We start from the raw sequence: 15,315 nt of genomic DNA, 5'->3' as shown, positions 1-15,315 counted from the left end.
TAAGAAGATACCATCCTGTATTAGTTTTTAGCATGAATAAGATAGTCTAATGAAAACCTAAACTTGATAGTTTGGTCATTTTAACACTGCCAGCTGGCTTTCCTTAATGTGAATTCCATTGTTAGCCCTGAATGTGCTGGGTCCTATGGGTACAAAATATTTAAATGGATTGATTCTCTGGCATGCCTTTAATTTTACTTGTTAAATATCATCCAATACATTTTTTTTGTTTGTTTCTGGGGTAGCAGCAAGGTTTTCTTAATGCTCAGATGGTGGCTCAGCGCAACAGGGAGCTAATAAGTCATCATATCAGACAGCAGAGGATGGCAATGATGATACAGCAGCAACAACAACAACCTCAAGCCTTCAGTCCACCACCAAATGTGACTGCCTCAGGAAGCATGGACAGTTCTCTGGCAGGTCCCCCAATGGCTCAAGTTCCTTCACAGCAATTCCCATATCCACCTAATTATGGTACTGATGCTAACATCTCAACTCTGTCTCTCCCTCACTCCATTTTCCCTTTCTTCCATTTATCTCATCTACCTAAATATTCCAGATCACAGTGAGGCTTGGGATAAAAAATTCTTATAAACTTGTGTGTGTAAGGAGGGGGATTTTCAGGTATTCTGAACACATTGTAACCAAATATTATTAAATGGAATTCACTCTGTCAGAGCGCAGGGAGGCTGTGCAATTATTTATCTATAGCTGAACACTTATTTCTCATATAGACGTGCAAGTCATTTCTGTTTGTGACTATACAGTATAAACAATGAGAGCCCAAGCATTTACATTATCATTAGTTATTTTCCAATATCTATACAATTGTTATGCAAAGCGCTCTGGCTGCTGCCTCCAGAATTTGTAAGCTGCCTATGATAAAAATGGCTGCTTCGGCTTCCCCTTGCTGCAGATAGTGAAAGTTAGAAAGAAATGGAGAGGAGTAGGATGGGTCAGTCTTTGTAAGAAGTAGACAGTCTAAGCACAAAAATCTCCAGTAGACAGACAGACAGTGCAGGGATGAGAGAGAGCATAGTAGGAAAAGCTGCGAACCTGTGTAGCTTGTTTACATCCTAGGCTAAAATATACCTTAGACTTTTTTAAGGCATCAGCATTTATTCAGCTCAAGAAATGGTTATTACCTTATAATTATGAAGCACCCTTGGTTTTATAATTTAAACCAATTTAAATAAAAAACAAAAAAACCCACAGTTAAATGTGCTGCCAAGGAGCTTACTGTTTGCTTACTATGTAATTAATTTATTCATATGTTTGCTGGTGTAACAGATTCTATTACTTTTCTCCCCTCCCTGTCCCTCCCCCTCCTGTTTTGATAACTTTATTGCCTGGATCATTCCATACTGGCATGGTTTCCATAGAACTGTTCAGTAGTCCATTTATAGAAAGCAATGAATATTTATTCATGCAGCATCTGTATGTACCTACTACTATATGGCTGCCCTCAAAATCCAGTTTTGAGAGAGAGAAGTCATTATTGTGAATTCAGATAGATAATTTACCAGAGATTATGTAACTTATTTGCTACGGAACACTACAGCAGTTTCTATGTGACCAGCATTCTGCAGCATTCTCTTAAGTGCATATATCTCACTGGAATATGAGACATTCCTGATTCAACAAAATTATTAAATTATCAAGATGGATATTACATACTGTCTTCTTATTTGTTAGCTTCTTTGTTTCATACACACCTATGATGCTGTATAAATAAATAATACTGAAAAGAAAAACATTTTCTGTTTCTTTTCACATGAGTTATGAGGAAAATGTAAATAGCTCCTATTTGAAAACACTTTTCAGGTATTGGAGGCAAATCTTTCAAAACACTGCTAAAAACTTATGGAAAACTGAAAATACCTTCTGTTCATAAATCATTTTCTGATATAGCCTCTATTTGTCTTTTCCATTCCCTTTGCTATATTACTAAGTTTATTTACAAAATGACAGGATTTTGTTGCTAAAGTGTTTGCTCCTGTTGCTTATTTGTCACATTAAGTTGATAATTTGATATCACAGCTAGTTGCTGTGGAATGGATTTTGAGTTTTGATGGGCAATAAACTGAATGAAGTTTTGTGTGTGTGTGTGTGTGTGTGTGTGTGTGCGCGCACATACAAATCCAATTTCTGTGTAAGTTAATATTAGTGAGTTTTAAAAAGTAAAGGGAATGCAAACTAGTATTTAAGAACAATTGTAAATCTCTTAAGGACTCAGGACCATCATGCTTGTTAATATATATTAAATGTGACATTTTTCATCCTCCAGTGCAAGGAGATAGACTAAAAAATGCTTAAAGATGATAATTAACATCTGTTTTGTTTGTTCTTTGTCTTGTAAGGAATAAGCCAACAACCTGATCCCACGTTCAGTAGAGTAGCAAGCCCTCCTAACCCAATGATGTCATCAAGAATTGGACCCTCCCAAAATCCCATGATGCAGCACTCTCAGACAGCAGCAATGTATCAGTCCCCTGAGATGAAAAGCTGGTCAGCAGGAAACATGGCCAGGAGCAGGTGAGCAGTAAAGATATAGATCACTGTTTTTCAAAAATGAGACCAGTGATTTTGGGTGTCCCAGTTTTCAAGTGCCCAAATTAAGACCCTTCAAAGGGACTCACTTTTCAAAGGGTGGGTGCTTAACACTTTCTGCTAAGCAGGAGAGCTTCTCCCACCAACATAGCTACCACCACACTAGAGATCTTACAGTGGCACAGCTGCATTGATATAGCTGCACCACTGTATGCTCTTTAGTGTAGACATCACTTTTTGTACAGCATACACATTGGCTAAGTAAATAAAACCTACATTCATGTTAGTGAAGACAACAGATGTTAGTGTTTAACCTTCCATTAAAAACGTGTGCGTGTATGCATGCATGCACACACATAGGAAAAATAATATTAAAGTTATAACCCAAAGAGTCACAGGCAAGGAGTCTGATTTAAAGTTTCCATGAATCCCTTGACTCCTCAAGGCTGAGATTAAGGGTGTCATGGGAGATTTTAAGGAACAGTATCTAGGCCAGTAAACTTAACTTTTTATCTTTTTTTCTCATCTGCTTTTGCTCATCTGCAACGTCTTTATAATTCTTTGAAAAATTGGATAAAAAACTCACCACATACACAAAGTGTTCATGTTTGTTTTGTTTTCCGAGATTTATTAAGAACACATACATGCTTCTTGTTACTTAGCAGTGGTGAGGAAGGAAAGATAGATAAAGCACACATTAACTGATGCACTAGTTAAACATGAAATTGTCGTCTCTTTGGAATTTTGGCAATGATTCTTTCAGTGTAAACCATCTAGAGGGACATCTGCTGGGAATATAAATCCACTGCATGGCTGTGGATGGCCTTGTTTTATATGCTGCTTCAAGCAGCTTTGAATTCTGGGAACATGAACTACAAATGACTACATATTCTTACTTTTGCTGAACTTAATGCCCTTGCTACAGCATTTTCTTATTCATGACCCAGCAATTGTCTTTCATTGCACCTGAATATAAAACCTATGTCTTACATTTTGCAGCAGAAAAGGATTTTGGTGAAGAGAAATTGAATGTTTGTTTCTAACAAACAAATAAGAGATATCATGTCTTTGTGGTAGTTAGTGTCTTTTATGCCCTTGATCCTGCCTTAGCTAGGTATAAATAAATAGATTTTTCATATCTCTCACAACCATGAGAGTTTATATCTTTATAATCAGAAATCAGATTTAGTCTAGGAATATTGACAAAATACTGTGGAAGAAATGTAATTGTTCACAACAATATTATGAAGGTGTGCTAATGTGATCACTGGAATCTCTAAAGGAGCTATAAGAGAGAGCTTGTATCCATTAATTAGTAAGAACACTTACCGAATTCCTGAAAGGTAAATTGATTTGTAAACTTCAGATAACAAAAATTAAAACTGATCTGAGTACTGGTATTTCTGTATTGTCCATCCAACATGTAAAAGTAACAAATGAGGTAACTTCCACTTCTGGTTATTATGTAAAGTTTTAATTCTATTATCTTTCTGCCACGTCAATAACTTATGGCCTGTATAAGGATAAAATATCAGTCAAACTTTATGGAAGGTAACTTTATTTGTTCTTGTGCCGTAGTTCTTTTCCACAGCAGCAGTTCAGCCATCAAGGGAGTCCTACAACTTATAATATGATGCACATGAATGGCAGCAGTGGTCATATTGGACAAATGAACATTAATACCATGCCTATGTCAGGGATGCCTATGGGTCCAGACCAGGTAACACAACTGTAACAATTAGCTCCAGTGATAAACAATTCTGCAGAGATTCAGAGGCTTGGTCAGCCCTAAAGGTCTGGTGGTTATAAGATCCTTTTATAGGTCTGTGTCTCCTCTTTTCCCATTGAGTACAATTGGTTCTCAAGCTGGCCTTCTTCCTCACACACATCTGTTCTCAGTTCTCACTAGTCTCACAGTGTTCTCAAAGCTTTCATTTTGCCCCAGTAGGTTTTGTCTAGCTTTGCTGATATTTCACCAATCCATTCTGAAGCCTGGCAGTCTGCTTGTAGGCTAGTTGTTTCCCTTCAGGTATCTCATGATTGTGACTCAAGATAAGATACACAATGGGCATTTAAGTATTACTGAGCCTGGAGAAATTCTAGAGACCAAAATACTTGAATTGGGCAATGGTATATGCTGAAATTTTACAAGCTGTCTTGCAAGACCATCTTCAGGCTAATAATAAAGGTTTCAAATAGACTAAACTGACAAATTTCACATGGGAGAGTGGGAATAAAATTAAATGCACAGTTTGGTTTCTATGTGTGTAAAATGGGCAAAACATCCTGTGAGGAGTAAGCAGTTAACACCTGTAAAGCATTTTGGAGACCAAGTGTTGTACAATAGAAATGCTAGTTTTTATTATCTTTAAGCAGAGCCCAATAAAGGCCATTCTTCTCCCTAAAAACTGATTGTCTGAATACTTAAATCTTCAAAATGCCTCTTTAGCCCAGTGGTTAGGGCACTCACCTGGGTGGGAGACCCAGGTTCCAGTACTTCTGCTCCAATTAATATTTATCCATAACAGAGCAGCTCCCTCAGGAGATACTGAGAGAGACCTTCCCCATGCCCCAGTGATTAGAGCACTTTCCTGAGAAGTGGGAGGACCAAGTTCAAATCCCTGCTTCACATCAGGCACAAGAAGGAATTGAATCCAGGTCTCCCACATCCTGCATGAGTGCTCTAACCAATAGGATAAAAGTTTGGGGGGGCACCACCAGCACCTTTCTCCCCCACTTTCCCCATTTTGTGCGGGGTTAGACATGCTTTGAGTATGCCACTGGATTGGGTCCTGCTTGTGAAGGTAGAGGTAGTTTGTGACTGCAGCTGGGCCTTAGGCTTGAGTTAGGGCTCCTAGCTGCTAAGCAGCATCAGATCTTAGATGGCTACGTGCTTGCCTAGCCACCAAAATTTAGGAAGCGTCAGGACTTTAACAGTGGAAATGTAGGTGCCTGGGGTCTTTAGGTGCCTACAGGATTAGGCGGCAGCTAAGTAGGAGTTTTGTGAATGCCAGTAGTGTCTATACATTGGACATAGGTGCCTTAGTGCTCCTTGTGAATTTCACCCTGGTGTTTTTCTGATACTTGTTCTTTTTGTGTTTTCCTTTAACAGAAATACTGCTGACACCTAAAACTGTGATCTCCCAAAGTAGATCTATATTGATGATGATGCACTAGTATTACAAAGAAAAGCTACAAATTCTTCGTGGCAACTAGTACTGGCCTTATGGAAATAACTGATTTTTTTCCAGCTGATCACCAAGATGTTCCAAGTGACTTCATACAAAAGACTTTTTTTTAGTAGAAGCAGTCTCTGTATTATTGTATATTGTGGTGTACAAAACAATGGTCATAAATATTTTTGGCACTCTGCCTCTAGAAATGTGATTTTGGCAATGGCATTTTAGTAAATATGATGGGTAGACTCTATGTAAACCACTTTCTATTTACTATAGCTATCCAAAGCCCTTTAACTACCGGCAGGCCAAAGTGCCTGGAGAAGTCATGGTGGATAAGAAAATCTGATTTCTCTTAGAAGAATATCTGACAGAGAATGTAGTTCCTAGCCTTGATCCTTTTATATTAATTCCTGAATCTAAATGCTGCTTTTAAACCTCTTATCCCCGGGAGTCAGGATTTCCAAGCAAAATGGCAATGCAGACTGAATTGGCATTTAATGTTCCAAAATCCTGCCCATTGATGCCAAGGGGTTACAGAGAAAATAATTTAAAATTATTTAAACATAATTGTGACTAATATTTACATTTTGATGTGCAGCTGAGTGCACTTTATAAAAGGCTATATAATGGATTAATGCAATATCTTTGATAGTGACTTAATAAATCAAAAGATAGGATGTACTCATGTTCTTCTTCAAATCCAATCTCTTAAGAATTGTTGATTGAAAAGACTGTGTACTGTAATGTTTTCAATTTATGGAAATTAGAGCAATAATCCTTCATGGTTTTTTGGGAAAATAAAACCTTCAGAAAAATCAAGGCAAGGCACTGCAGTCTGAATCAGAATTTTGCAGGTTTTTTTGTGAATAAATTTTGTAAATATGATTAAGATATTGTATTATATATATGACTTTTGTAGGTCACTAACTCATTTTTGCAGAGTTTGTGAAGCTAAATATTTAACAAGTTGATTTCTGTAAACTCAGCTTAGTTGAGGTCCAGATAGAAGACCTTTTAATTTTTTTTAATTTAATGACCTGACCTTGGTTTGGGTAAGTTGGGCCCATATCTTTTTCTTCTTTGGTCTTTGCCATTTGATTTATTTTACATCTTTAACATAATAGCTTTTTTTAAAAAAGATCATTTGTTTAAAGTTAAGCAATTGGTTAATGCTTTCTCCACATTAAGTTAATACTTTGTTACATTTCTTTTTTTATAGAGGGCAATTTGACCAAAAAGGCTCATGGATTGTAAGCTGTCATGACTTGTCATAACAGTTCATATATATATATGAATGAAAACATGTTGCCTTTTTAGTTAATGAGTTCATACTTCTGTATGGTCAGGACTTTTGGTTATCTTTAATGAACCCTACATGTTTTTCTAGAGAAGATGCCTATTGCTAAGTATTTGTTGTTAATTACTTCTCCACCATCACATCTTACAGCAAGCAAGAAGTCATTTGTGCTCACGTAACATCCAGAAATTTTTATGGATATGAAGCCACAATTGAACAAAATGTCTGCACCTCACTGGATTTTTCTATTGTAATGAATGTATTTTCCAAACAAGCATCTCTACTATAAGTATTCATAATGTTAGGTTACAAGTCTGTTCATCTTATCTGTTGACAGGTAGTATTTTTTATCCATAAAACGAAGATGCTATTTAGACAGATTATCCACTTTCAGACAGACGATGATTGAAACCTGGAAACTCCGTAAGGGGGTGAACCAGAAATGTTTAAGGCGTGTGGTGCTTTTGTTCTATTATTCATTGTATAATGGAAAACAGACTTCTCCTGCGTGAGTGAAAATGAGTGATTCTGATCATTTCTTTTTGGTACTGTAAGTATGAAGACATGTTTTGTCTTGCAGAAACTTGAATGAACTTCCATGTTCTTCCATTTTAATGGAAATAATTTCAGTGCAAAATTTCGCATAACTTTCATCCCAAATGTACAGCCACAGTCCTGCTCCCCAGGGCCGCTAGGCACAATAAGAATCTGCTTTTTATACAGCCCAGTCTGTGCAATCAACCTTCAGAACATAGATTTGGCTGTAGTAATTGAGTTTCCACTCCTCAGTCTGGTTCATCTGTGTTGTAATGCATGATATTTAAAAGTGTAAGGAACTATTTTTCCCCTTTCTTGGTTTTTAGAACACACCTGCTGAGTCAGTGCAACGTAATAGTTGAAAGGCAGCAATTCCTTGCTTGTTTTATTAGATCAGAATAGAATGATTTTATATCTTGTAGATGTTCATTATAGCGATGGAAGCTGCAAACTTGGATTGCTTTGACTAATGAGATCTTCAAGATATGTACTACTTTATGCATTTTGCCCTTAACTTTTTTTTAATGATTCTATTTATACTTCTAAAATGTGGTACCTGATGGATGTTACAAAGAATCCTTCCCTCATCTGCTTTTAGAATGTTGTTTTCCTCCAGTAATTACTTTTTGCTGAATCCAAAGATTTTTGTTTTAATTCAATGATAAACATATAAGCCTTTTAAAAACTTTTAAAATTAATATTGTTGAAACCTTTCAAGGCAACAATGATTCTAAATATTGCATCTAGGATGAAAAGTGTATTTACTTTAAAAAAAAAAAAAAAAAAAAAAAAGCCCTTTGATTTTGGTGGCATTTGTTATCTCTTAACAACTGTATTTGGATTCTACAGCAGCAGAGTTTTCTGAATGATTCAAGAAGCTGTATAGCTATTTTTAACAGTACAATCACTATGGCATCGTAGGCATAGTGTCATTATATGCCTGCCAGGGTTCCTGTTGATTACTGAAACCATGTGTTACCAAATCCATAAACAATGTTTATTCAATCTCATCTTAAATTTGTGTTTTTAAAGTTAAGAATTCAAGAGCATTTTTTAAAGCTATAAACAAAACTATTTGAATGTCACACCAATTAGCACAATTTTATTTTAGATTTTAAGTGCAGACTGACTGATGATAGAATGATACAACAATTATGAAACCATATAATTCTGAGAGCAATATTTAAGAAAAATTCTCAGGAGAAGGCAGACAGTATTGAGAATTGCATTTAAATTTAGTTTACATTATGTACTGCTTGAAATGTGTGTATCTTTACATTGCAAAAACAAAACAAGAAACCCCATGTGGGCTGTTTTATAAAAGGGTTGGTTATAAGGTAATACTGCTCTTTTGATTTTTGTGTTTTGATGTTAATAATAATGTAAATAAAGGTTTCTATTTAAAACCAGAAATTGATGATTCAGTATGTCAGCTGTTTAAGATCAGGCAAGGCTGCCAATTATATCAAGGCCAGCAATGTAGCATTTCCCCACCAAAACCAAAGTTATAGCCACTTTTGAAAGATGATGTGGTAAAATGTAACACTATTATGTGAGAGAGGCTAGATTTGGGGAATGATTTAAGAACTTTTGGTTTTCTGGGTTTAGGTATGTCTTGGGGGCTGACGATGTATCAAATGCAAAGTTGCCTATAAAATGGTCTTTCTGGCTTGGTATAATATACATCTTCTGTCATAAGAGAAAAAGGGAGCACCACAGCTTGAAGCCAAGTTTTGTATAACATTTTGAAAAAATACTTTGAATATATGTCAGGAAAAAAATGGCAGATTTTCATACTGTACTAAACAGAGAGAGCTCAGTATTTTTAGATGGATGTAGAGAAGTAATTTCCAGAATACTTCTGATTGATATAGAGCAGCATTATTGACATTAGTTGGCCTTCTAGGATTCCATCTTTCATACTCTATCTGCAAAGGTTGCGGGTAGAAGACAGAAAAGTAAGTACAAATCCTTCATGTTAATGTAGTTTTTTGTTTCCCTTTCTCTCCCAGATGGGAATTATATACAAATACATATGCTTTCTTCTGTGGGACAGCTTTGGAAACCAATGAAGACACATTCTTCAGAGATACCTTATACCATTTGTCATTTCTTGCTTCAGACTTCCATCATCCTTGTAAATCTTTTCTTGCTCGTGAATCCACTAATGTTTTAAAACTCAGTATAATCTAATAGCTGATTACATTTCCCAGCCCACCACACAAGTACACACTTTCAAAGTACAAAACTCTTAGCCAGTTTTGGACAATATATTAAATCTGACCAGGGATGACATGAATACAGGCTTAAACCAAGTTTACTTTTCCTTGCTTTACTTAAAAACATACAGCAAAAGACCACCTTAAGATACTTTATTTGCTCAACTTCTATTTTCACAGTAACCAGTACTTTATTATATTAATATTTGTGGGATGCTTCCTATTGGCAAATTATGTTGGCACTTTAAAAATTTTTTTTTTAAAAACATATTTAATGGGTCAGAGGTGTAAATTTGTGTTTTGAAAATCTCTTTTGGTTAGGCAGAGTTACAGCTCCAGGTGCTGGCATCTTCCAATTTAAATCTTCATAAAGCATAACTTTAACCGAAACCAGACTAGAAAAAAGAACTACTAAACAAATTAAGATTTTTCTTTCTTTCAAGTTTACAACTTGATTTTATACTCAACACACAGCATCTATTAGGGTAAGCACCACATTTGAAATTTTATATATGATATGGCAGATCAACATGAAAAAACTTTAACATGAGTAGTACATTTGCAGAGCCTGTTCTGTGTATTTAATAACCTCTTCCTTATGAAAATATTCACAGGAGTTCTCTGGTATTGGTTATACTTAAATTACTTAGTAAATGATTGTGGCTTCCCTTTCTAATACTTACTGCAGATTATAAACATTAAATCAATTTCTAGTTTTCTGTACATTGATCTATAACTTTTTTTTATTGGCCAAGATTGTTACTTTTTACAAATGTAAAAGTTAAACCACTAAACAAACGTGCTTTCTCAAACAAATTGTTTTGATTTTGAACATACAATAAAATCTTACATAAAAAGACTTCATACAAATCTGATTTCATTAAAATTCAAGACAGACATTAATTGCAATTTTGCAATGCTCTTAAAAATGGATAAATTCTGAAATTTATTATGTAATGTTTAAGTAACAAGGTAACATTTTGAGAAATTATAGTTGGGCATTCCAGGCTTCTTTTTAACAGAATTATTCACAATTTGAAGGAATCTCTTTTGAGCAAGACATTAATGAGTATTTACAGAACCACTCCATAAATCTGCTTTTTTGTTACTCAAGATTTTCTCTTTTTCTTATGGCTGGCAATAGGACAGCCATGTAGACAGTGAACTAAAATGGTATCCGTAGAAGAAACTTGAAGTATCATGCTGTTGAGCATTTTCAGCAGCTGCTTGTTCGATGTTTGCTTGAATTCCTGGATCTCTAAATAGCTCTTTTCCAGCACTGTTCTCATTTAATTTGCCCCAGTCAAAAGCAAAAATGTCCACATTGTTTAAATCATGCTTTGCAGTTTGCCTTAGCTTTGCATATCTTCTAATGACATTTGAAGGTGTAGCTGAAATGGGAGAGGTTTTCAGTTTGTTCCCACTGAAATAATTTTGTGTGCTCTGCGGTGTCAATCCACTCATTGGGTTAGCCTCATTTTTAGTTCCAGCAACTCCTTGAACAGTGTTAGTGGTGATTTCTTGAAGTAAAATGCTTTGTGAAGCAGGTGAAGTATAATCCAAAGCAAAAGCAGGTGCAACAGTGGATTTCACAAAGGGACCTATATTCCTGACAGTAGTTCCCCAAAATTCACTGTATTTAGTTAAATCACTCAACGGTGCAAACATTCTATCTACCTCAGCCTCAAAGTTCATCCAGTCCTCCAGGCTCACATTATAATTCTTTCTGACATCATATACATTTTCATTAAGTCTGTACAAGGATTCAAGTTCTGGCCAGTTTATATCCTCATTGAGGTCCAGCAGATGCAGGAGGTTAGCCTTCCCATCCTTCCCACAGTTGTCCTCTTTAAATAAAATAAACACATTTTAGTGTGTGTGTCTTCTGATAAGCTGGGATGTGAAGTATTTGGAAATGTGTTTGTTTTTCAGTACTGCCATGCAGGAAGGCTGGTGGATTCACTTAACTGTGGACCACCAACAGCAATCAATTTTGTGGCGAACATGGTGTAACAAAATAATAGCTTCTTAAAATGAGGCCCAGTTATTGACTGTATACTTTTAAGATTCTATTTCTGAAAATCAACTTAAGTTTGAAACATTCTTTAATATATAGTACTCTTTAGTCGTCTCTTATTTCAAGGATTGTTACTCCTTTTAGTTCCAAAGCTGATTTAATGTCACCTCATTTTTATTATTACAAGTTAGTTACATCAGAAATAAAGTATCACGAAACTAAGGGTAGAGTTATGAATGAACCTGATCTAACATCCTTATGTGGCCCCCATGACCATAGTATCTGAGTGCCTCACAATCTTTAATGGATTAATCTTCACAACATCCCTAGAAGGTAGATAGGCAAGTTTTATCCCCCTTTATTTCTATTGATGGGGAACTGAGTGAGAAAGGCTAAGTGACTTGCCCAAGGTCATACAGAAACCTCAGATTTTAATTTTCTTGCATGTTTTTGGGGAAGTCTGTCCCCACTTTCAGACTCTGGCAGGTTGAGGTATAATAGTACTGCATTGAAGGAGAAAAATGCATTCAACAAAAAACATACAGGACTCTAACAAAATGTCTAAATTACTCAAACTATTTAGGGAAAAATAAATTTATTGCAAAATACTTTTCAATATATTCTATCTTGTCCCCTCCTGTTCACAATACACAAGGCCAATGCAAAGTGGTGAGATTGTACAGGCTGCTGTCTCTGCAATGGGTAAAAAAAAACAGTCCCTGCTTTTTCAGATACAGCACATGCAGCTGACAGGCTTAGCCAGTGCCTGTCTGAGTTTATGGCTTGAAGAAAGGAAGCTGCTGAGACTTAATCTAGGCAAGACTGAGATTATGCTAGTACCAAGGGGGAGAGGGAGGATGTCCAGAACACAGTTGTGACTACATGATTTGAGTTATCTATATTTGACAAGAATGTTACAGTGTTTTCATTTGTGATTCAGAGTTTGAACCACATCTGTGTAACCTTAAGACTGAAAAACTACAATGTGTTTATGGGACTGCAAACTGAAACTATTCAGAAACGTGCTGGTACAGAACATGGTTACCCTCTTGTTTAGTGGCATTTCTTGTTGGGAGTATGTTACATGTGCGCTTGGCAGTAACTTCTAATTTCTTTCTAAAGGTAATTTAAGATACTTGCTTTAATGCATGTAACTTTAAATACTTTGGGTGCTGGGTTGGTCATAGAGCACCTTTTTCTTAGTGTAAATATTGAGTTAGTAGTGCTAGATTAATTGAAAGGAGGCAGAAGTCTGAGGATTTTTGGTGAAAGTTGTGTACCATCGTTTCAAGTGCACATTGTAGAAAATAGGTAAGTAATGTAACTAGTTTAAATTTTGAACTCTACCACTGCAGCAATTTTAGAATAACTGTTAATTGAACACAATGCTGATTTAAACTGATAGAACTACAGTACCATCTTTAAATATGAGGATCCCCTACTTGAAAACAGTAAGTGAGAATAGATGCTGCATGCAAAAAGGAGAGAAAAATAAAAGTTAAGTCAAAACTAATGCTTTCCATGAACTAACTCCCAACTCACAGTGACTTGGAAGATGAAGGTCTCTTCATTTCTGGCCACTTTCGACGCTGAAACTGCCTAATTTTCAAGCAGCAAAAGGAGAAAAAAAAGTTAACCATCACCAAGAAAACCACCAGCACTATGGTCTAAAAGATGGGAAATAGGAGATTTTTAGCTTGAATTTGAATTACAGGGAATAGAACATGCTGTAACAGTGAACAAATAGGAATACTCTCAGAAATTCAAAGTCATGGGGCTGGAGGGAGTGTGTGCATCTAAGGCATCCCTGAAACAGACAGGTGAGTCCCTCCTCTGCTTTCCCAACCCCAGATTCCTTATTGCTTAGTGTGGAAGTAGGTCCTGAGAAAAATTTAACTTGTGTTTTAAAATGTACCTGAACTGCTCATAGCTTCCATCTTTAAGCCCTAAATGAAAGGGGAAAAAAATGTTAGTTATAAATTGTGATGTGTGCAAAAGAATAAAGGTATTAGGGCAAGGTACAATGAAAAAAAACCTGAAGCCTCAGAAACTTTAACCTTAATTCACAAGCCATTTTTTGGGTCTCATAATTACATAATCAAGTTCAAATGAGATAGTGTGTACGCTGTTCTGTGCTGCTATTATCCAGAATCAAAGCCTTTTTTTACTCTGCATCAACAGAGCTAGATTTTGCAGCACAGTGGTATTTCACAGGAAGGTTCATTTAAAATAATAGATGTTTCAAATATATTTAATACATAAATAGATACAAATAACACAGGGGCTTCTATACTGATTCTAATTCCCCACAGCAGGGGCGAGTGAGCTGCAGTTTGGGATAAACACATTGTCAGTTTTAAATTATCTCACTGCTGATCACTGACAGAAATATTTTGAAAGTGGCAGTATTCAGTTTCGGAATGTGTACTTCAGTGCAGGGACTGGAGCCATTGAAATGTTTCAGAACTACTGTTTGAGGCTTCTGTAAACTCAGATAACAGTGTGTTGGGTACAAACAATTTTTATATTCTATATTAAAGATAATATAATGAAATTTATTTATTTTCTCCCATAGGTGTAAAAACCCTTTCCTTTTCAATTGCTCAGGTTTCACCTGGTTGCTCTTATGTTGTCCTCAGTGTCTTCTAGAGGGGACAAGACCTGAATTTTTGATTGACAAACACAAGCAGGAATTTAAAAAAACTAACAAATAGAAGCTGTGTTTATTTGCAATGTAATGCAGAACTCTGGGTTTTCTCAGTAAATCAGACAAAGTAAGCAACAGAAGGTGACAAACATAATTAAGTGATCTAGAATAAGAATAGTCATCGCAGTAGCTGCAATACAAGATTACTAACCAAGGGGAGTGGGTGAATTGAATTGGATACAGAAACTTGTGTTTCCAGCTCTATGGTGGGGATAAAACCATTAAGCGGATGGCTGCTGCTTGTTCTCCAGTTCCTAATCAGTTTGTGCATATAATTAATTGGCACTCATGCTCATTATATCAGCGGAGGGGGCAAAGTCTGAATGATATGGGAGACTGAGCTTTCCTTTTCCACTGTAGCATTGCACCCCTGTGGTGCATTTGCTCTTTTGATAGTGCTGGAGACTATTCGTTGTCAGTCCAGAGCTCTTCATCACACTACCACTAAGACAAATGGCTATCCAATCTACTGTGTCCTATTAGCAGCACTGGCCAGGAAACAGACTTCTGGTTCCGCAAAAATTTGAGTTTTTGGAAAGTTTTTCTACTGATTTGGGATAAATATTCAAACAATTTCACGGAACTGGAAAGCTGCAATATTTCATTTTAGAAACACTTCGGTGTTTCCTAAATTAAGTATGCTCCCTGATTTGTGTCAGTCCTCCAGGCAAGCAGCCAGTAAGTTTTGGGAGCACATTTTCATTACAGCTCCCAGCCATCAGGCGGATCAGCGGCCTGAAAACACTGTCCAGGCTGCCATAGAGACTGGGACCATTTAGATTTTGATGAATCAACACTTTCCAATGGGA

General features: G+C 36.2%; 2 protein-coding genes across 35 annotated transcripts in view; one reads left to right on the top strand and one right to left on the bottom strand.

The window, feature by feature from the left end:
- The window catches only part of NCOA3 (nuclear receptor coactivator 3), a 152,570-nt gene extending 143,594 nt beyond the window's left edge, over window positions 1-8,976 (top strand). For 21 of the 23 annotated variants that reach the window (XM_067554294.1, XM_067554287.1, XM_067554293.1 and 18 more), the window contains 3 exons: window positions 246-474; window positions 2,361-2,535; window positions 4,129-8,976. In XM_067554294.1, coding sequence (XP_067410395.1) covers window positions 246-474; window positions 2,361-2,535; window positions 4,129-4,285 — 561 coding nt within the window. In that variant the 3' untranslated portion in view covers window positions 4,286-8,976. The remainder of the gene's footprint in view (window positions 1-245; window positions 475-2,360; window positions 2,536-4,128) is intronic. The other 2 variants (XM_067554296.1, XM_067554295.1) reach the window with 2 other exon arrangements.
- A 1,531-nt stretch (window positions 8,977-10,507) lies between these two features.
- The window catches only part of SULF2 (sulfatase 2), a 209,140-nt gene continuing 204,332 nt past the window's right edge, over window positions 10,508-15,315 (bottom strand). For 11 of the 12 annotated variants that reach the window (XM_067554306.1, XM_067554303.1, XM_067554305.1 and 8 more), the window contains 3 exons: window positions 13,715-13,745; window positions 13,342-13,398; window positions 10,508-11,629 (listed from right to left, as the gene is read on the bottom strand). In XM_067554306.1, the coding sequence (XP_067410407.1) occupies window positions 11,599-11,629; window positions 13,342-13,398; window positions 13,715-13,745 (119 nt within the window). In that variant the 3' untranslated portion in view covers window positions 10,508-11,598. Of the gene's footprint in view, window positions 11,630-13,341; window positions 13,399-13,714; window positions 14,461-15,315 lie in introns of all 12 variants that reach the window. The other variant, XR_010921001.1, reaches the window with a different exon arrangement.

This window comes from Emydura macquarii, unplaced genomic scaffold (genome assembly GCF_026122565.2).
Source record: "Emydura macquarii macquarii isolate MOO-44397 ecotype Brisbane River unplaced genomic scaffold, CSIRO-AGI_Emac_v2 contig_1483, whole genome shotgun sequence".
Lineage (NCBI taxonomy): Eukaryota > Metazoa > Chordata > Testudines > Chelidae > Emydura > Emydura macquarii.
The sequence above is the reverse complement of the archived record's forward strand: the minus strand, read 5'-3'. Positions and strand labels throughout refer to the sequence as shown.